A 21512-nucleotide genomic window follows, 5' to 3' on the forward strand; every position below is an offset into this window, starting at 1 on the left:
ATGGTGAGCCTCTTCCTTCTACAACTCTCCCGATCTCTATAGTGCCAGTTTTTGAATATGCTCTGACCTCTTCTACTTGACCTGAAGATGTTGTCACTAGAGAGCAGCTCCACCCTTTGTAATTGCTTTTGATTTTCTAGCTTGAATGGCCCGACCTGTGGGTCTTTTATGAACAATTTAACCTTTGTAATAGTTAGTTTTGAACAATTTCTATTTTGCTCTAGTTATAGTTTGAACAACTTTTATATTCTGTTAAAAACCTTCTTCCACTATTTTAATAGTGGTTTTTTGGCATAAATGATTATGTTGTTTGAAACATATTTCTTTAGTCAGTACAACTATTTTAGTTGAACATAAAATTTATTATTTCGACAACTTTCGATGCTGTTTTTTGCTAAGTTAGAAAAGACGTTGGCGAAGTAGATCGGTCCTTTTTCGACCTTTTATATACATGTATTAATTTTTCCTTTTTGAGCTCTGACTTTAAGTAATCGGACTTTTGCCAAGTTACTTTTATATTTTGTTTTTAGTCTGACTTATTTTGAGGTCGATATACAAACTTCTTATATAACTTCTTACATTAATTTGTATCTCGTCGCTTCATCTTATCGACCATATAGGCCGGGCAATGATTTTCACAGTTTTTTAGCTTAAATCAATGCATTTGAAATGGGAGAACTAGTAGAGAAATTCTCTATTATTTATTAATAAGAAAAAGGGGTGTACATAAATTTGTTTGCTACTAAGGATTTTTCTTATGATCCTTAGCCCTTGCTATGATACCTCGTTAAAACCCCTTCAAGAAAACCCTTTTTGGGAAAAAAAACCATGAAGCCGGGAAAAGGAGTACACTAGGGAGCAATATGCGCTTTTCTAACTATAATACCTTTTTGAGTGACATGCGTGCCACGACCTCGGGAGTTCATTACCATTTAAGTCGGACACCTTATAGTAACCTTTACCTAAGACCTCGATAACCTTATAGGGTCCCTTCCTATTGGCAGTCAGCTTTCCTTTGCCTGACTTCTGAACTTTGATGTCATTTCGGATCAATATGAGGTCGTTCGTGGTGAAGCTTCTCTTAATGACTTTCTGGTTGTACCTTAGGGCCATCTTCTGTTTCAATGCTTCTTCCTTTATCCGAGCTTGTTCTTGAACTTCTAAGAGGAGGTCGAGTTCTTTCTTTTGTGCTCAGACATTGATCATTTTATCGTAGAACCTAACTCTTGGATATTCCTCACCAATTTCTACAGGAATCATGACCTCTATGCCGTAAGAAAGTAAAAAAGGTGATTCCCCTGTTGTTGAGTGGGGAGTTGTCTGATATACGCATAAGATCTGAGGAAGTTTGTCTTCTCATACTCCATTTGCATCCTGTAATCGACGTTTTAACCCGGCCAATATTACTTTGTTTGCAGCTTCAGCTTGTCCACTGGTCCGAGGGTGTTCTACCGATGTAAATTGGTGCTTGATCTTAAGGTTGGCCACCAAGTTCCTAATGGTTGAGTCAGTGAACTCAGTTCCATTGTCTGTGGTGATGGAGTGTGGGACTCCAAACCTTGTGACAATGTTCTTATAAAAAAATTTCAAACTTTGTTGAGCTGTAATGGTTGCTAATGGTTCCACCAAAATCCACTTAGTAAAATAATCAATACCTACTATGAGATACTTTACTTGTTCTAGAGCTTGTGGAAATGGACTGCGAAGGTCAAAGCCCCATTTTTGAATGGAGGTGAGATGACGCTGATAAGCTCTTCTGACAAGGTGGACATTTTTTAACAAAGTGGCTGCCTCCCTTTGCAATGTTGGGCAAAAGAAGCCAGCTCAGATTACTTTCTTGGCTAGTGATCTTGCTCCTAAGTGATTTTTACATATGCCATTATGAACTTCTTCTAAGACCTTGTTAGTCTTGGAGGTCGGGATGCACTTCAATAGAGGTACAGATATCCCTCTTTTGTAGAGGACATTATGAACCAAGGTGTAGTTTTTTGCTTCCCTTATGAGCCTCCTTATTTCCTTTTCATCTTCAGGGATGATATCGAATTTGAGATATTCGACTATAGGAGTTATCTATCCAGAGCTTTGGTTGGATATGGTCATTGTGTCCAACTTGTCTTCTTTCTTCTGTTGTTGCCTTCTGGCTTGGTGCTGGATAATATAGAGAGGACATCTGCTCGGGTATTGGATTCCCGAGTTATATGTTGGACCTCTCTTTCTGAGAATTGTGCTAATTATTCTTGTACTTTTTCTAGGTACCTCTTCATGTTGGGATCTTTCACTTGATAAGTGCTATTAACTTGAGAAGTTACCACTTGAGAGCTATTAAATACTATCAATCTTTCTGTCCCAACCTCTTTAGCCAATTTCAAGCTAGTAAGCAAGACTTCATATTCTGGTTGATTATTAGAAGCAGGAAACTCAAACCTTAATGATAGTTCTATCCAAGTTCCTTCTTCATTTTCCAAGATAACTCCTGCTCTATTTCCGACTTTGTTGGACGATCCATCTACATACAGATTCCAGGTTGACAGATTTCCCTGGCCTTCAGTCTATTCGGCCACAAAGTCAGTCAGATACTAAAATTTGATTGTTGTCCGAGTTTCATATGTTAAGTCAAATTTAGACAGTTCCATAGCCCATTGTAGCATCCTTTCTACAATGTCTGTCTTCTGTAGAATGTGCTTCATGGGTTGATAAGTTCGGACCTTTATGGTGTGAGCCTAAAATTAAGGTTGGAGCCTTCTGGAGGTGACGATAAGGGCATATGCAAACTTTTTTATTTTTTGATAGTTTAGTTCTGTCCCTTGTAGGGCTTTGCTCACAAAGTAGATAGGTTGCTATCCGTTCTAATTTTCTTAGACCAAGGCTGGGACTATAGTCTAACTTAATACTGCTATGTAGAGAACAAGCTTCTCACCTAGGATAGGTCGGGTAAGGATAGGCTGGAAAGCTCGTTCATATTCCTGTGTCCATTCAAATTAATTTCCTTTTTTGTGAATTGAGAATAAGGGTAGATAATTCAGGCCTGATCCCACTAGGAACCTGGACAATGCTGCCAACCTTTCATTTAATTGTTGACCTCCTTGTAACAAGTCAGGCTTTTCATCTCCAGTATTGCTGTGCACTTGTCTGAGTTGGCCTCAATTCCTCTTTGAGTGAGCATAAAGCCTAAAAACTTCTCGGCCTCCACTGAAAAGGTGCATTTTGAGGGATTCAATCTCATTCCATACTTCCTTATTATGGAGAACACTTCAGACAAGTCGTTCAGAAGAGCAATGTCATCTCTGGTCTTGACGAGCATATCGTCCACATATACTTCCATTAGCTTTCCAAGATGAGATGAAAATACCTTATTAATCAATGGTTGGTATGTGCGCCCCGCATTATTTAATCCAAAAAGCATTACTACATAATAATAGTTAGCTTTTGAAGTAATAAAAGAAGTCTTTTCTTGATTTGGCTTATACATCAGGATTTGATTATATCCCGGGTATGCGTTCATAAGGCTGCGTTTGTTTTCAGAGACAGAACAGAACATGACACTGAGACAGAGACAGAACAAAACAAAACATTAAAAATTATTGTTTGTGTATTGTGTTTGGATATGATGGACAAGACACTAATGTAATGTCTAGTATTATGTTTGGATATACATGGACAAGACTAAATTATTAGGTAAAATGACTAAAATAGACATCCCTCCCCTCCTTCCCTGTATCTCTAATCCTTGCCCTCCCTAACCCTTTGCTAAACTCTTCTCACTCTCTCTGGTGGACTACTCTTCAACGCATCGCATTCCGTTTTACCATACCTCTCTTGATTGCAAGAATGTTGTCATTGTTCTCATTCTCACAAATCATGTTAAGGTACACTCTTCTTCAAATCCTAAATTCTGTTCCTCACTCCGCTCTCGGTTTTTGCTTCACTTCAACTTCATCCCTACACTCTCACTCTCAGCCCCAATCACTTGATGAAGCTATTGATTCCTTCACTCGCATGCTCTTTATGTGTCGCCCTCCATCCATCCTTCAATTCCTCAAGATTTTGGGATCTCTTGCCAAGACCAACCATTGCCCCACCGCCATTTCCCTTTTTCAGCAATTACAATCCAGGGTAATCGCTCCCAACTTATTTACTTTGAATATCTTAATCAAATGTTCCTGCGGAATGGTTTGGATCACTCTTGCTGTCTCTGCTTTTGTAAAGATTTTCAAGAGTGATTTTCAACCTTATACCGTAACATTGACAACAATCAAAGGTCTCTGTCTATGTGGTAACGCTGAAAAAGCACTACACTTTCATGACAAAGTGCTGGCTCATAGATTTTATTATTAGTTTTATGAGTACTTCCATGTTGGAACACTATATTTTATACAATAAGAAATTTGTTATTGAAAAATAGACAGTGTTGTGAATTATCTTTGTTATTGATTATTGTTTCTTGTCATAATATTTTACTGAAGAAAGAATAAAGACAGGGTTAATTGTTTATTCAAAATCAAACTCATGTAAATATACATCATTAGCTAAACCCTTAAAAGTGGGTAATTAAGGAGCTAATGCTTAGCAGTATTCATAATAGTTAGAGTTGGTTGGGAGTTACGGGATTCTACTATTTTGTGCAGTTTTTGTTAGCTTGTTGCCCCCCACTATAAAGAAAATATCCTCTATATATTCTTCTAATTATCATATCACCAAATCAATAATTCTTTAATTGATTTAGCTTCTGCAAATTCGAATCTTTTTCTGTCATTCAAAGCCAAACTGAGCAAAGTTTCATGTAAGTGCAATATTAAATTTTGATCAAAATTTACTACCTGGATACTATTATTAGTACTTGACTATATGAATTGAGCTTATCATAAAATTTAGGTGAGTTTGGTTTTACTCACGTGGTGGTTTCATTAAATTCTGCTAGCTGAATTTCATGGGTGAGTTGGTGTGGATGTAACTACTCACCCTTTGGCCAGTTTCATTTATTATGCAGGTCTAGTTCCAGAGTTTCAATTGTTACTTTCGAGTACTAATAACTCCATTTATGATAATGGGGTGAAAGAAACCTTTTTGCACCCGTCCATTTTGTGCAACAAATGCTATTTTTATATGTGTTATTTGATATGTTACCGACAGTGATTCCTGTGATGTTGGAGAATATTCATAAACAACATTAACAAAATTGAAAGGTTGTGGCTTTTTGAATAAAAGGGACTTTCTTGTGTTTTTTTTCCTTTGGAGATGCAAAGAAGATGGAGAAGAAAATAGAGATTGTGGAGTATAGGGAGAGGCTAGACAACACTCTTGCCTCACCTCATATGACAAATTATCACATGCTCAAAAACCTTGTTCAGACTCAACTCTTGCATTCTTCAAAACAACTAGGTACTAAGAGCATTCCTTAGCCACATTTGCTTTGTAATGATTAAATGTTTATTAGTACTATAGTTGAGGAGTGTTTCTGAATATAGTAAAAGGTCTAGTACAAGTACACCATCACACACTGATTGGAAAGTCTGCTATCTACACTATAACAATGCTATATTTTTATTGTCCATCCTTTTAGATATAGAACTTGAAATCAGTAATTTGAATTGTTGTAATTTTACTTCTTTAAACAGATAAAATAGGATAATGAAAAGTTTTGTGTTATATATTGCGAAGGGCCAGAGGGAACTCCGTTTCAAGTGGCCTTATGTTATTGTCCATTCTGTTCCTATCCATCTCAGTTTGAAAGATTCGTGTCATCCATTTAATTTGGTAATTTTGGCAGTTGTTAATCTAACACTGGTTGATCTTCCAGCCAGAATTCTACCAAGGTGAAGGTGCCGATAGCTTAAGGTGAAGGAAGAAAATTCCTAGAAGAAAAAGAGCTAAGGGAAAAGAAAAGCAGCAGCATGAAGGTTATGAAGAAAGGTCTTGGGGGAATGCCAATTGCTGGTGGATAGCTTGTCATCTAACAATCTCATAGGCTCATAGGCATCAAGGCTAGCAACTGTAAATTTAGGATGATATATTCAATGTTATGATGTGTGTCTCCCCTGTCACCATCATGGTAAGTCATCATTGAATTCATTGTATATATATTGATTGAATGCTATTCAATTCATGGTATTGCACAACCATGCATGTTGTAGGCGAATGTTATCAAAATGAAGAGTGTGGAATTTATGCCATTCTGGCTCTCTGTCGCTAACTTCCTCAATGGCGTGTGCTGGACAACATATGCTCTCATCCACCTCTTCGATCTTTATGTCTTGGTAACTAATTAACCATATCATTTCTGAATGAATTTTTGTAACAAATTAAATTAAGCGTTTCCTTTGTTGTATACGTAGATAAGCAACAGTATTGGAGCAATATCTGGACTTGTTCAGCTGATATTATATGCTTGCTACTGCTCCTGCAAGGGAGACAAGAACAATGATGAGAGTGCCTTTGGCACAAAACCAGAAGTTGCAATTCAACTCTCTGCTACTTCAAATGCAAGGGTTGCAGTTTGATGATGACAACTACTCCAATATCAAACCCTTTTGCTTTTTTAATTTCTTTTCTGTTGTTTAATATTCGATCAAGACAGTAGCAATTTATATTTTATTTACTGGTACATGAAAGAGCTAGATATTTCTGTGTGCTACTCTCCTCATGTAACTTTATTATTGTCATTTTATCATTTTTAGTGAGTACTTTTGCACATGCTTAACATAAATAAAGTTATATTCTGCACAGTTGACTAAAAATTCTAATTGAACATAAACAAAAGAAACATTTGCAAATTGAAGAAAAAAACTAAAATTAATTAAGCACCCATTTTGAATAAGTTTCTGCAATAACATAATTAAAACCAATATTTAAAACTAATTATGCACTAACATCAACAAATTCTTGCATTCAAAATTATGCATGTTTGAACCTAAATCTGCACAAAATGAAATGATAACTCTAAAAGAGATTAACTCTAATTCTAAGTATGCAATATAGCTCTAATAAATCTGACTTTCTGACTATTTTCTAATGACCAAAACATTTTTTCCAGTTGAGGATTTGTGGAGAACTTGAGTGCAATAGAAATAACTTCATCATCAGTGAATCCAAGTTCGCTAAGTATATCACCAGCCTTTTTTTTCTCACGAGTGTTTACCATAGCTTGGGCAAAAGCATCCAAACGCTTCTCCTGTTGATCGAACACATATTTCAGCGTGTCAGTTAACTCCTTCATCATCTTGGTATCCTTTGCCGCTTTAAATGAGGAAGGCTTCTTTCCTTGTTACTTCCCAGAAAATGAAGCCACAGAATTTGATTGTTGGAGTAGAGATTCACTGCAATCATGGTTTGAGTTAAAGATATCCGTATCTTCTTCGTCCATTTCTTCATACCCATTCATTTGCGCTTCTTCTTCAGCGTCATTGCCGCATACAGCAGCATCCCCATTTGCTCTTTCCTTACAAAATATTTTTTCCAAGCGCGTATAAAGGGGAAAAGGCTTTCCTGGAGTATACAACCTTACTCCTTGTTTCTAGAAAAAATAAAAAATAAAAGATCAACAAAGAAAGACAGACTATCAAGTAGAATAAAATTAATTCAACAAAATCAAACTTGTAAACCAACCTTCATATAAGCAGCTAGGATCTCTTTGTTGTCCACAACCACACATTGCTTCACATCATCCCATCCAAAACCGCTACAGGCTGCCATGTCAGTAGCAAATTGATATTTCTCTTTCAACCTCTTAACCTTGTTTTTGTAATGAGTTATTTGAAAACCACCACCTGAAAACCTCTCATCCATTTTTGCAGCAAGTTTCTCAAAAGATCCAGGCCTAAATTGACCTGCATCAGCTATTCTTCCTTCAATGACAAGCTCCTCCATAAAACCAACAAATACCTCTGTCTCTTCATCAGTCCAAACATGTCTATCCATTTGTCCCTACAATCTAGATTAACTCAATCAAAATTCAATTGAACATCCTAAGCATATCATGAAATTATCTTTATAATGTATCAATACAATATATTTAAATAAAATACACATAATAATTCAAATAAAATACACATATAATGTATCAATACAACACAAAAGCATATCAAAAGCATATCATGACATTATTTTTATAATGTATCAATACAATACAAAATCCAACACAACAAACTATCATACTAATTCAAATAAAATACATATACAAGAAATAAACCAACTAATTAATTCGGCTATGCATCCATTCATTGTACATTTCATGTGCTAAATTGTCTCGCCAAACAGTCCATTCATTGCTGCCCTCTACACTGTCAATAATTTCATCGTCACCATCTTGGTTATCACCATGCTCCTCTCCAATAAGCACTTGCTCATTCCCAAGTGATATGTCCTCCTCAGGATCGGAGTCCATATTAAACCGAATAAAATTTTGTAATAAACAACAAGCAATAATTATTCTATTTTGTGTCTTGATTTGGTAGAAACAAGGACTCCTCAAAATTACCCATCTCTTCTTCAATAAACCAAAACAACGCTCAATAATGTTCCTAGCTGAAGAGTGCTTCTTGTTAAAATATTCTCGAAAGTTTCTAGGCGCATTTCTACCATAGGCCCATTCTTGTACGTGGTATCGAGTATTCCTATATGGTGCTAGAAACTCCTTGCAATTAGTATAACCATCATCCACTAAATAATAATTCCCTATAAATTAAAAGAGACACGTTATGAGGATTAAGAAAATTGTATGAATTAAAAATTTTGAAGTGTTTTTGTTACCTAAAATTTAACTATTACATACCAATTGGTATCTTGAGGTTATTACGACCTGAAATTGCATCTCTAAGGACTCTTGAATCCGATGTGGATCCTTCCCATCCACTAAGTACGTACACAAAATTCATATCTCGATTGCATACACCTAGGACATTGGTTGATATTTTACCCTTTCTTGTTCTGTATCTTGATTTATCTTCTTCAGGGACAGTCACATCTATATATGTTCCATCTAATGCTCCTAGACAGTTCTAAAGCAAAGAAATTGAAGGTTCAAAACTATCTCTATACCAAACCATATATAATACAAAACCACAACTGCGTTTCTTCATTAGACGTACCTTGAACCATTTTCATCGGAGATCTATGCAGTCATCTGGAACAGGAACAGGCTTTGCAAACAACAGGCTTTGAACATGTATTACCGACGACAAAACTTTATTAAAATACTTACTTATTGTTTCTCCTGACCTATAAAATCTAACTTGGAGTGTGCGATTCTTTTTATGATGAGCTAAAATTATTAAAAATATAATCACTTGCTCAGGTATATTTACATGACATTCATCGCTTAATCCACCCTGAACTTTAAGTAACTCACATAATCTTCCTAATTCATCTACGCTCATCCTTAATTCCCAAATACAATTTCTATCGCATCCTCCTATGATGCGGCTTAACACATTCCGTCTTAAGGGATTAGTATTAATTTCTCTATTCCTAATCAACAAATGTCTCTTTCTCTTATTTCTCAAATAAAAAAATGCAAACATCAAAACTAATATTGTGGCTGTCTCAAGTTCAATCTGAATCATAAAATAAAAAAAAGAAATCACCTAAATTGTTCATATTGGTCCAATAGTTCCATTCTTCCCTAACAACAGATAAAAAATATAAATCATAATTTATTATAAAATAACATAAATACTAAAAATAATCAATAAGAATAAAAATAACAACATCACCAACTAATTATTTTATTTTTGCATTCAAATAAATAAGAAGAGTTCAATATAATTTTTTTTCATTCCTTATTCCATTCTGAACAAAATATGTTCAATCATTCATTCACAGCAGGATTCATTCACAGTAAGATTGTATAAATTAAAAATTTTGACACCAGAAAGACAATTTCTCATGTCCATATTCAATTTTTACATTTTCAAATCACAAATAATATAAACAAATAAAAATAAAAGAAGCCAGAAGAACCCAATAATTTAAAGTAAAAAATACAAACGAAAATAAGAAGCAAAGAGAAAAGGCAGAGTTATATACCTGCGTGACTGAGAAAGAGAAGAACACGTGAATTCCAAAAGTTATGACAAATTTGCTTCTGAAATGTTGTAGTTAAATTAGTTGAGCAAAAAAATGAAGAGGAGAAGCAGTAAAGAAGAAGAAAAAAAACAAAGAAAAACAAAAAAGAATAAGATGAAGTACTAAACAACAGAACACCGGAGAAAGAAGAGAAATAAGAAGAAGAAAAAAGGGACAGAGAGCAAGAAGAGAAAGAGAAGAGATAGAGAGCTAGACCTGGGAAGTGAAACAAAAAAAGAATCCGAAAAAGAGAAGGAAGAAGGAGAGATGAAACAGAGAGCATAGGAAAGATTACCTCGGAGGAGAAGGCTGCTGCACAACACAAATAGGGCTTATGATATGATTTAAAAAAGGGTAACAATGGAATAATAATAATATGTAGGGATAAAATGGGAAAGAATTTTCATTAAAAAATCTGTGTCCACTTTGTTAATTTCTGTGTCCATCATTGTCCATCATAAAAGAGTGGACACAAAAATTAAAAAAACTGTTCCAGAGACAATATGTCCACTGTCTATGTCTCTGCTACCAAACACGTTTTAAACATTTAATGTCCATGTCTTTGTGTACTGTCTCCAAAAACAAACGCTACCTAAAGGACAGATACCTATACCCTGAAGCCGAGTCAACCAGGGCGTCAATGCTTGAGAGATGGTATGATCCTTGGGGCAAGCTTTGTTGAGGTCGGTGTATTCAACACACATCCTCCATTTTTCACTCTGCTTTTTTACAAGGACCACATTAACCAGCCACAAAGGATACTTTACCTCTCTTATAAACACGGCATCTAATAAGGCTTGCACCTATTCTTCCACGATCTGTGTCCTTTCAGGATCGAGCTTCTGCCACTTTTGCTGAATAGGTCGAGAGCCTGGATAAACGGTGAGCTTGTGAGACATGAAGTCAGAATTTATACTAGGCATATCGGAGGCTTTCCAAGCGAAGAGGTCGGAAGAGATTAACAACGATTTGTGCCTTTAGACCTTCCTCTAGGTTGGCCCTTATACTCCTTGTCTTTTTAGCATGATCCTCGATTTGTACTTTTTCTCTCTTTCCTTTAGGAAGGGGACATAGCTCTTCCCGAAATCGGATATTTCTGAGCTCAATAGTATTGACATCTTTACCACCTGTACTACCTCTTATGTTGAGGCTTTCATTGTAACACTTTCTAACTAACTTTCGATCTTCTTTTACGATGGTTATTCTTTCTGTAATTGGGAACTTCATACATAGGTTAAGTTGTACATAAATATTGAATTAATTACCAATATACCATCAACAAATCCTTTATTGCAATTTTGATAGCAAATTAAATCACAACCTTAATATTTTCTGGCAATATAGGACTTCTATATTTGTTAATGACATGTGCTCCAATGCTAAAAATGGACTTAAACGGCACCATAATAATTGGAATACTCAATAATTCATGCACTATGATTGATAACTTTGAATAATGTTACTTATGTAAATTCTACCATTCCAAAATATATAAATCCTCAAAATAATCCTTTGTCAAAAGTGGCTCATCCAAGTATGTATCAAGCTTATTATTTTCACTTGAAACCTCAGATTGATAGATACTTTTTATCAATTTCTAACAAAATATATAAATAAATTCTCTTATAAGCAAAGAACAATATTAATAAAAAATAAAAAAAGAAACAAAACATGTTAAAACATTATTTACACCAACAATTACAAGTCGCTTCTCTTGCCTACACTTTCAAAAGTATATACCATGGATGAAGATTGATTAATACATCCTTGTGCATCAATAGTGAAAAGAAGATTCTGGTCATATTTTTCAGAAAGCTTGCATAACTTTGTTTTCACATGTTCCACCTTCTCTTTTGCAGTTTTAGCATTAGTCTATTCATACATAAACTTTAATGTAGTGATCATAAGCCTAGGGTCAAGAATAGCACCGAATGTAAGAATGATATTATACTTTTTCCAATACTTTTTTAACTTATCCATCATCTTTTCTCCCATGCCCGTTAGAAGTTCATATTCACTTATCAAACTTCTAATGAAAGCAAATTGAATATGATAAACTTGTAGAAAATACAAATTCGAGGTATAAAAAGATGTGGCACAAATCAAATTAGTGGTTTGACATATAGAAAGAATATAAAAATTCACACATCTTTGTAGCTCTTTTCCATCCATTAATAGAGAGATATAGGTAGAACATAAATATGGAAGAACTCTCCATCACATAACAACCGATTATGCATATTCAAATTACTTTTCAAATAATCTTGACATGTATCCTTAACAAATGCATCATCTAAAATAAGGGTCATTTAAAAGTTCAAAAATTTTGGAAAATAATTCAAATTCTATGTGAAGAGGAGGCATATGAAAAAAGTTTAGAATTTTACTTTGTAATTTCCAATTTAAAACCACAAAATGTGCAATTAAACATCAATAACTGTTGATAGTGATAGCGGTCCACAAATCAGAAGTCAAACAAACTCTTTTAAAAATGGCTACTAAAGTATTTTTATGTTTTTCTTTTTTCTTGAATAAATCTTCAACACATCCTCCTTAAGACTGTTCCTAGTAATGAGGGATGAATTTGGAATAATATATTTATCCAATTCCTAAAATTCTTATTGTCAACCATAGAAAATGGGGCATCATAATCAATCACAAGCAACACATATCTCACACGATACATGGTTATCTATCTTGAGAGATCCTATTTTATTTTGCATTTCTATCAATGTCTGATGGAAATCCTCAAAGTTTATTTTCACGTAAATTTTCAAATGATGCTTAAGTGACAAAGTCCCATATTAATTTTCACTAAATTTACAAATTTGTGTGCATCCATCACACTAAGCACATCCTATCTCAATATCACAAAGTGTAAGTTTTTGAAATATCTCCACACATCAAATGTTATTGACTTTGTCTTTTTACTTTTATTATTTTCTTCATCTTGAGATTCATTTTCAAATTCAAACTTTTATGCTGAAATTCCAACCTCAACCTCCATGAAGACGGAGTTATTCATTACTGAATCCATCTTCTAAATTCCTAGAACAAACTATCATAAGTTCAATTTTTCACAAATTATTAATGGAAACTTTCACAGATTTAAACATTCACATCAATATTTTAACACAAATTCATAGCACATATTTAACACAAATTATTCAAATATTCACAAATTTTACATCATAGATTTAACACAAATTCCTCAAACATTCACAAATTTTACAACACAGATTTAACACAATTTTCAAACATTCACAAATTTCACATATTCAAACCTTCTAATGTGCAACAAATAAAAAACTAATAAAATTATTTAATAATTTTACTTACTTGGAGATTAGGAGAAGGAGTCGAGGAAAAGGAGCTCAATGTCCTGGCATCTCCGAGATAAAAGAGGAGCTGGAAGCAGTGGTGATTGGCGAGCTGGAGACAACGACGAGCTAGACAACGATGCACTGGAGGTGACGACGATCTGGATAGAGACACACTAGAGGCCACGACGAGCTGGAGGAGACAAGGCTGCAAACAAGCCCGAGTTAGAAGCTAAATGGGAGGGAGGGTCGCCAATGCGATATGGGAGTGAGTAGCCGCCGTCATCGACACCATTTGGCAAGAAAGAGCACGAGAGTTACTAAGAGAAAAGAGTGTTTGTGACAGTGAGTGTGAGGATGAAGCCATAAATTTTGTAATTTATTTCCTTAAATTAAATACTAGAAATTCTCTTTTAAGAAAAGATAGTCGGCCTAATAGGCTAGTCCGCCCCGCCCTTTTTGGTGGTTTGGTAGGTTTGACACGGCGAGTTCGACCATTTTGCCACTCTTAAGATGTAAGTGGGTACTTAGAAGAAAGTACAACACTGATATAGTTCACTACAAACCTTAAAGTAAGGTTAGTGACCAAGGGATTTAGACATAAAGAAGGTCTAGATTATTTTAATACCTATGCACATATGGTAAGAATGGTTTCTATTTGGACTCTTATATGATTAGCATCCATTCACAATCTTTTCACATACATCAAATGGGTGTTAAAAAAAATTTTAAATGGAAATTTGAATGAAAAAAATCTATACAGAGCAATTAAAAGGCTATGTGCTACCTAAAAATGAAAAAAAAAATTTATAAACTAGTTAAGACTTTACATGGCTTAAAGAAAATGCCTAAACAATAACATGAGAAGTTTGATTCAATAGTGTTATCAAATGGCTTCTCACATAATAGTGTGAATATATGTATTTACTCAAAATTTACTAAATATTATGGAGTAATTATTTTTTCTATATTTTGATGACATATTAATCATTAAAACAAGTTTAGAAGGAATTCATGTAGTAACGGAGTGTCTTCATGATCAAGAATTTGAATGAAGCTACAATATTAGGCATAAAAGTGCATAAGAATGAAATTGGCTTTACTTTAAGTCAATCTCATTACATAAAAAAGGTATTAAAAAGTTTGATTATTTCATAATTAAAGAATCTAATACACTATATTATCCTAATTTTAAACTAGAAGTAAACATATGAAGACCTATAACATAATTAGAATAGGATAGTGTCATAGGAAGTTTAATGTATGTAGTGTATTGCACCAAGCCTTACATAACATTTGTTGTGTACATATTATCAAGGTTTACAAGAAAGTCTAGCAATAAACATTGGATGGTTATAACAAGAGTTCTTGGTAATCTCAAGAAAATCATAAATTTGGGATTGCATTCATTATCCTTTAGTTTTGGAAGGTTATTCTGATACAAGTTGGATTACAAATCTTAGTGATAATCCACTTTAAGATGGATTTTCATCATAGGTAATAGTAAAAAGTTAGGCCTTAAAGAACCAAATATATATTTTACATTCTACCATTGAGGCTGAGTTTGTAGCTTTATGAACTGCAAGTAAAGAAACGAAATGAGGTAGAAATTTCTAATACGATGTAAAGTTGTAATAAAAAGAAACAACAATCATTTCAATCTTCTGTGATAGTAAATTAACTATGTCTCGAGCATATAATAAAGTTTATAATGAAAAGTTTAGACATATAAGTTTGAGACATGAGTTTGTAAGACAACTAATAGATGATGGCATAATTACCATTACTATGTAAGATCTCAAGTGAATTTAGCTGATCCCTAAATTGAAGGTTTGTTAAGGGATAATGTAACAACCTAGATTTTAGCACCTCATGATCGTACCAAAAGCTCAGGCGTTACTTATCTCTAAACTTTTTATTCTAAACTATCTTTATTTAATATTGAGCCTTCACAAATACGAACTGAAATTTTAGCCAAGAAAACGAAGAGTCCGTACTTTATATATATATATATATATATATATATATATATATATATATATATATATATATATATATATATATATCCATGTAGCATTATATACATAGACTTATCCAAAGATCCTCAAATACAAGTCCTACCCCTCTAAAAACTAAAAGTATAAACGACGATGGGAAAATAAAATTTAATAACTCAACTTGTAAACATAATCTTCTATGCTCTTGTAGCTCCACACTATATAACACCCTGATTACCCTAAGCCTTACCTCGCGTCATAAAGCAAAAGTTAATCAAAGGTTACAACAAATCTAAAGCTTGTACATATTTATATATAGAAAGAAATAATAATTCTAGAAGCCTGATAAACCACTATTTCATGGTTTATCTTGTGTTCAATTGAGTGGTTTTTATCAACTCTTTACCCACTTATTCATATAAATCACATGTTTTACTTTTTCCTTCCTGATTTTGTGCTATGATTGAAAACATGCTTCCTTGGCCTTATATTTGCTAATATTAATCCTCTCTTATTACCATTAGATGCCTTGATATGTGTGTTAAGTGTTTTCAGAAATTACAGGACAGGAATGGCTTGGAGAATGGAAAGGAAGCATGCAAAAGCTGAAGGAATACAAGAAGTTGAAGGAACTGCAAAGCTGTCCAGCCTGACCTCTCCGCACTAAAACAGTCATAACTTGAGCTACAGAGGTCCAAACGACGCGGTTCCAGTTGCGTTCAAAAGCTAATGTCCGGGGATTTGATTTGATATATAATATGTCATAGTTTTCCTGACGTTAGGTGACGCGAACGCGTGCTTCATGCGGAAGCGTCGCAGTGACGAAAATCAGCGTGGCAATTTTCTCTCCAGCGATTTCTGGGCTGTTTTCGACCCAGTTTTCGGCCCAAAAAACACATATTAGAGGCTATAAAGTAGAGAAATCCATTCATTCATAATCATCAGCTCATAATACACAATTTTAGGATTTAGATGTAGTTTTTAGAGAGAGAGGTTCTCCCCTCTCTTTTAGGATTAGGATTTAGGATTTTTATTATGTTTAAGCTATGATCTCTTCATTCCAGGTTCTATGTTCCTTCAATATTTATTTTCTACTTTTATTTACTCTAATACTTTTATTTGTATTTGATTTATGTTGCCCAATTAACTTATGAACCTTTCCATGTTAGAGTTGAATTTATGTTTAGACGTAATTTGATGTGTTTCAGATTTATGAATGCTTTTAATTTAATTTAGAATTTTTTTCTTTTGGCTTTGGTTGAGTCATTGGAGACACTTGAGTTATCAAACTCATTGTTGACTGAAAATTGGAATTCTTCAAGAATTAATTCGAGTTCTAATAACTCTAGCCTTTCCCAAGGAAAGACTAGGACCTGAGGAATCAAAATTAATTCATCCACTTAACTTACCTTCATAGTTAGAGGTTAACAAAGTGGGAGAAAAATCCAATTCTCATCACAATTGATAAAGATAACTAGGATAGGACTTCTAATTTTCATACCTTGCCAAGAGTTTTATTAATTATTAATTTATTTTTCTTGTTATTTAAATTACCTGTTCCTTATTTTAAAAACCCAAAATTCTACCTTTTCCATAGCTAATAATAAGTCATACCTCCCTGCAATTCCTTGAGAAGACGACCCGAGGTTTAAATACTCGGTTATCAATTTTATTGGGTTTGCTTAAGTGACAAACAAAACATTTGTATGAAAGGACTTTTGTTGGTTTAGAAGCTATACCTACAACAAGGCTTTATCTGCGAATTTTTAGACCACGCAAAAGTCTCTCTCATCAAAGCCCGATGATGATTAAGATCAAAAACAGAGTTTGAAAGCGCAACATGAAGGAGAAGCTACTGAAGGAATCAATCAAGCGATCAATCGATCACCTTCCCGACGTTCAGACACTCAAGGAATCCCCATGGCTTCATGTGGAGAATCTACTGAAGAACGCAACATGAAGGAGAAGCTAGAAACTCCAATGAACAGTGAGCAGCATGACTTTGTATTGGAATAATTGGAGGAAGTCGTGATCGTCAAAGAAGAAGAATTGGTTGAAGACTTAAGAGATGCAAAACCTCTATGGGAAAATCCAGTCAAAAAGCCTCCTTCAAAGACGTTTGAAATAGATGTTGAGGAGGTTGAAGACTTTGAAGGGGATGATCAAGAGATGGATTCAGTCATTGATGAATTCTTATCTGCAATTGAATCCTCTCCCATTGGACTTGACATGGAGACTGAAGAAAATGAAGCACAACCTCCCATGCCCTTGGTGAGCAATGAAGAAGAGATTGAATTGGAAGAAAGCTACCAAGAGGAAGATGTTGATATTAAAGAAGCTTGCAAAGAGGTGGAAGTTGTCAGAGAAGAACACAAGGGAGTGGAGCTTGCAAGTTCATTGGAAACACCTCTCCCAAGGCCATTACCGTCCAACACAACGTTCAAGTGGGTAAAATTCTTATCCTTGACCTTTACCTTCCCACTTGAATATGGGCTACTAGAGACGGATGGTCAGCTTAGAGCTCTTTGTGGCATTAAGAGTAAGAGGAAGATGATCAGTGGTAAATTTTGTCCTGCAAGGTTCATTATGGTTGGAAGCTCTAAGTTTAAACACAAAGGTTAGTGTAGAGCTCAATTGAATGGGTCTGGGAAGTTGTTTGGACGCTTCAGTGAGAATTCTAAGGCTGAACCACTCGGATGGAATCATGATAATCAACTTGAAGACGGCTGTAGAAATAAGATTTGGGATCCAGGAATATATGAGGATCAATTTTGGGAGCTCAAAGCTTGTGAAGAACTCCATCAAAGCTTGAGGAATTTACTTGGTATTGATAGAGCTTATTGGAAGTCCAAGCATTGGTGGAAGTTTCAAGACGAGTTCAAGCACAAGCCACCATAACAGGGAGCTCACCAAATGTCTAACTTAAGGACTTTAACTAAAAGTGCTAGGTGGGAGACAACCCACCATGGTATGATTGTCCCTTTTTCAGTTTTAATTCTAGCCTGTTTTGTTTGTTTTTGAGTTTTGATTGAACCTGGAATCATGCATAACATTCATATTAGCATTGCATTTTGCATTCTGCATTTTTCATGCATAAAAAAAAATTTCGCACGCGACGCGACAGCGTCGCCGACGCGTCTGCGTCACCAGTGCGTTTTGAAGAAAAGAGAATCGAACAGAGAGTCACGCGAAAGCGTGGCTGAAGGCGTGCCTTTGGCACAAATTGATCCACGCGATCACGTCACTGACGCGTCTGCATCATTTGTGAAAAACTGCATCCCACGCGTCCGCGTCACCCACGCGAATGCGTGCCCTAAAAATCGACGTAAACAGGGGTGTTTGGCAGCAAGTTAGGCTAGAATGGGGCTGGAATGGTGCTAGAAGCACAAGCCTTACCACGCAAACGCGTGCCCCACGCGTCTGCATCGTTTTCCAAAAATGACCAACCACGCGACCGCGTCACCCAAAAATTTGGCAAAAAGAGTTTCGAACAGAGAGTTGCGCGAATGCGAGGCTGCACTCGCACAAATCGCACAAATCAGGCCACGCGATCGCGTGACCCACGTGTCCGCGTCACCTGACCTTATCGCGCACCACGCGACCGTGTCACTCACGCATCCGTGTCGCCTGCGCCGTACAACTCATCCAAATCAGCGCCAATTATCTTCTCTTTTCTTTTCTAATCCTAATTTCTTCTATCTTTTCTTCTTTCTTTCTTACTTTATTTCTTTCACTTCTCATTCCTTTTTACCTTCATTCTATTTTACTTAATTTATTTGCATATTTCATTCATTGCATTTTAATTTAGTGCATATTTTTCTTTTCTTTTCTAAATTCATTATTTTTCCTTTGGTGTTGATTTTCTTATTTAACTATTGCATCTTCTCTTGAATTATTTTAGGTGCTTAGTGACTTGTTTTATTCTGGTTAGGTAATATTATTTATATCAATGCCAATCTTTTATACCTGTTGATGAGATATTTTGGTGAGAAACGAATCTCTTCCAAAACACCACAAATCTAACCGGCAAGTGTACCGGGTCGTATCAAGTAATAAAAACTCACGGGAGTGAGGTCGATCCCACAGGGATTGAAGGATTGAGCAATTTTAGTTTGGTGGTTGATTTAGTCAAGCGAATCAAGATTTGGTTGATGGTTTTGTGACTTGCAGAATTAAATTGCATTGAAGTAAAGAGAACAAGAAATAAATTGCTGAAAATTAAAGAACAAGAAATTAAATGGCCGAAACTTAAAGTGCAAGAAATGTAAATTGCAGAATCTTAAAGTGCAAGAAATGTAAATTGCTTGAAATGTAAAGGGGATTGGGATGTGGATTTGCAGAAATTAAACAAGGAAAAATTAAATTGCATCAAACAGAAGAAGGAAAAGGAATTGGGATTGGATCGGATCTTATAACAGAAAAGTAAATAAACATGGAAAGCAAGAAACAGAGAATGTAAAATTGAGATCTCAGGGCCCAGAGACTAGAAAACCAAGTCTAGATCTCAATGCCTTCCTAGATCCAACAAGAACAATTGCAAGGAAATTGTAAATTGCAAGGAAATTGTAAATTGCAAGGAAAATAGATGAAGAACAATAAACCGGAAATGAAATTCAATTAGCAGTAAAGAAACAGAGATCCAAGATTGAGATTGAAACAGAATTTCTTCAATTCTCCAATCCAAGATCCAAGACAAGTGTAAATGAAATTGAATGCAATGGAAACAAAGAAATTAAAGTTCAAAAGCTCTCCGAAAACTATTATGAAAATTCTAAAAGGAAAGCTCTCTTAATAACTTGAATTCTATTCTATTTATACACTTTCCAAAATGATCTTCAAGCCTTGAGTTGGGCCTTTGTTCTTGGTGGAATTGGGTTGAAAGAGGCCTTGGTTGATTGCTCTTGAAGTTTGAAGAAGAACCGAAGTGAACCAATTGAACCGGTTTTGAAGTTAGCCAAAGTTGGTCCCAACGTTAGGGCCAAAGTTAGGGGTCTAACTTTGACCCTAACTTTTCATAGCAGCAAGCATAATTCTCTGGTTTGGACGTTGGTGCCAACGTTAGGGGTCTAACTTTGACCCTAACGTTGGCCTTGCTTAGTGCTAGTGGCGCCAACGTTAGCCTCCAAGTTAGGGGGCTAACGTTGGCGCAAACGTTGGTGCCCCTCCCTTTGTGATTCATGTGCCAACGTTAGCCTCCAAGTTAGGGGGCTAACGTTGGGGCTAACTTCATGCTTTCCTGGTTCAATTTTCACTTATTCCATTGTCCTCTTTTCACTCCTAGCCATTCCTCTTTGCTTCAACCTTTCTCCAAGCTTTCTTCACCTATCATTAATCAACCAAACTCATCAAAGCTGTGCTCAAAATCATGAGATATTCAATCTTTCATAATATGCAACAAATATAGCACAAAACCTCATGAAATGGCATGAATTCATATATGGTTGGTTCAATCAAGGGAAACATGAAAATCTACTCAATTAGCTTGCTTGTAGCTCAAGAAAATACATAATTCTAATGAAAACAAAAGAAAAAGACTAGCTAAAATAGGCTAAGATGACTTGTCATCACAACACCAAACTTAAAGCTTGCTTGTCCCCAAGCAAGAAATAGATTTATGCTCCAAGGTTCTTTCAATTAAGATGGATTGAGGAACACTTGTAAAGTGCAGTGAGTGAAGTGATCAAGTATCAGTGGGGTGAACTCTAAATCATATGCTCATGCAAGGGCTTTAGTGCTCACTAGTCCTTACATATTGGGAGTCGTAGGTCTTAGGATTTTCATCCAAATGGTACCATGGAGATCTCTTTATATGTAATCACCTTGAAGCAACTTATAGTTTCTGTGCTTTGGCCTTGACTCTAAGTATCATGTCTCAAAGCGGCTTTTTAGATAAGCTTTCAATCAATACTCCTAAACCAGTTGGTTTTAAGGTATTAGGTGTTAAAGCACCCCTAAGGATTTACTTGCTCAAGCCTCTTTCCTTGACACACTTCAACCACAAGCATTTTACTAGGCTAACAACTCTTTGAGTCATTGTTTCTTCTTTCTTTTCTGCCTAGTAATTGATGCTCAGAGCCTTGGACCATGTTCTTTTTGTTTTTGTATTTTCTTTTCTTTCTTTTGTTTTGTTTGCTGC

General features: G+C 35.2%; 1 protein-coding gene and 1 pseudogene across 1 annotated transcript; one reads left to right on the forward strand and one right to left on the reverse strand.

The window, feature by feature from the left end:
- The first annotated feature begins 6022 nt into the window (after window positions 1-6022).
- On the forward strand, window positions 6023-6497 carry LOC148550921 (bidirectional sugar transporter SWEET4 pseudogene; annotated as a pseudogene).
- A 764-nt stretch (window positions 6498-7261) lies between these two features.
- Window positions 7262-7863, reverse strand: LOC148550922 (uncharacterized). Its single transcript, XM_088494667.1, has 2 exons — window positions 7603-7863; window positions 7262-7510 (listed from the first exon to the last, which is right to left on the reverse strand). Exons 1-2 carry the CDS (start codon window positions 7861-7863, stop codon window positions 7262-7264), a joined length of 510 nt encoding a protein of 169 aa, XP_088350793.1.
- Window positions 7864-21512: the final 13649 nt, after the last annotated feature.

This window comes from Arachis ipaensis, chromosome B7, assembly GCF_059453495.1.
Source record: "Arachis ipaensis isolate K30076 ecotype BB chromosome B7, ASM5945349v1, whole genome shotgun sequence".
Lineage (NCBI taxonomy): Eukaryota > Viridiplantae > Streptophyta > Magnoliopsida > Fabales > Fabaceae > Arachis > Arachis ipaensis.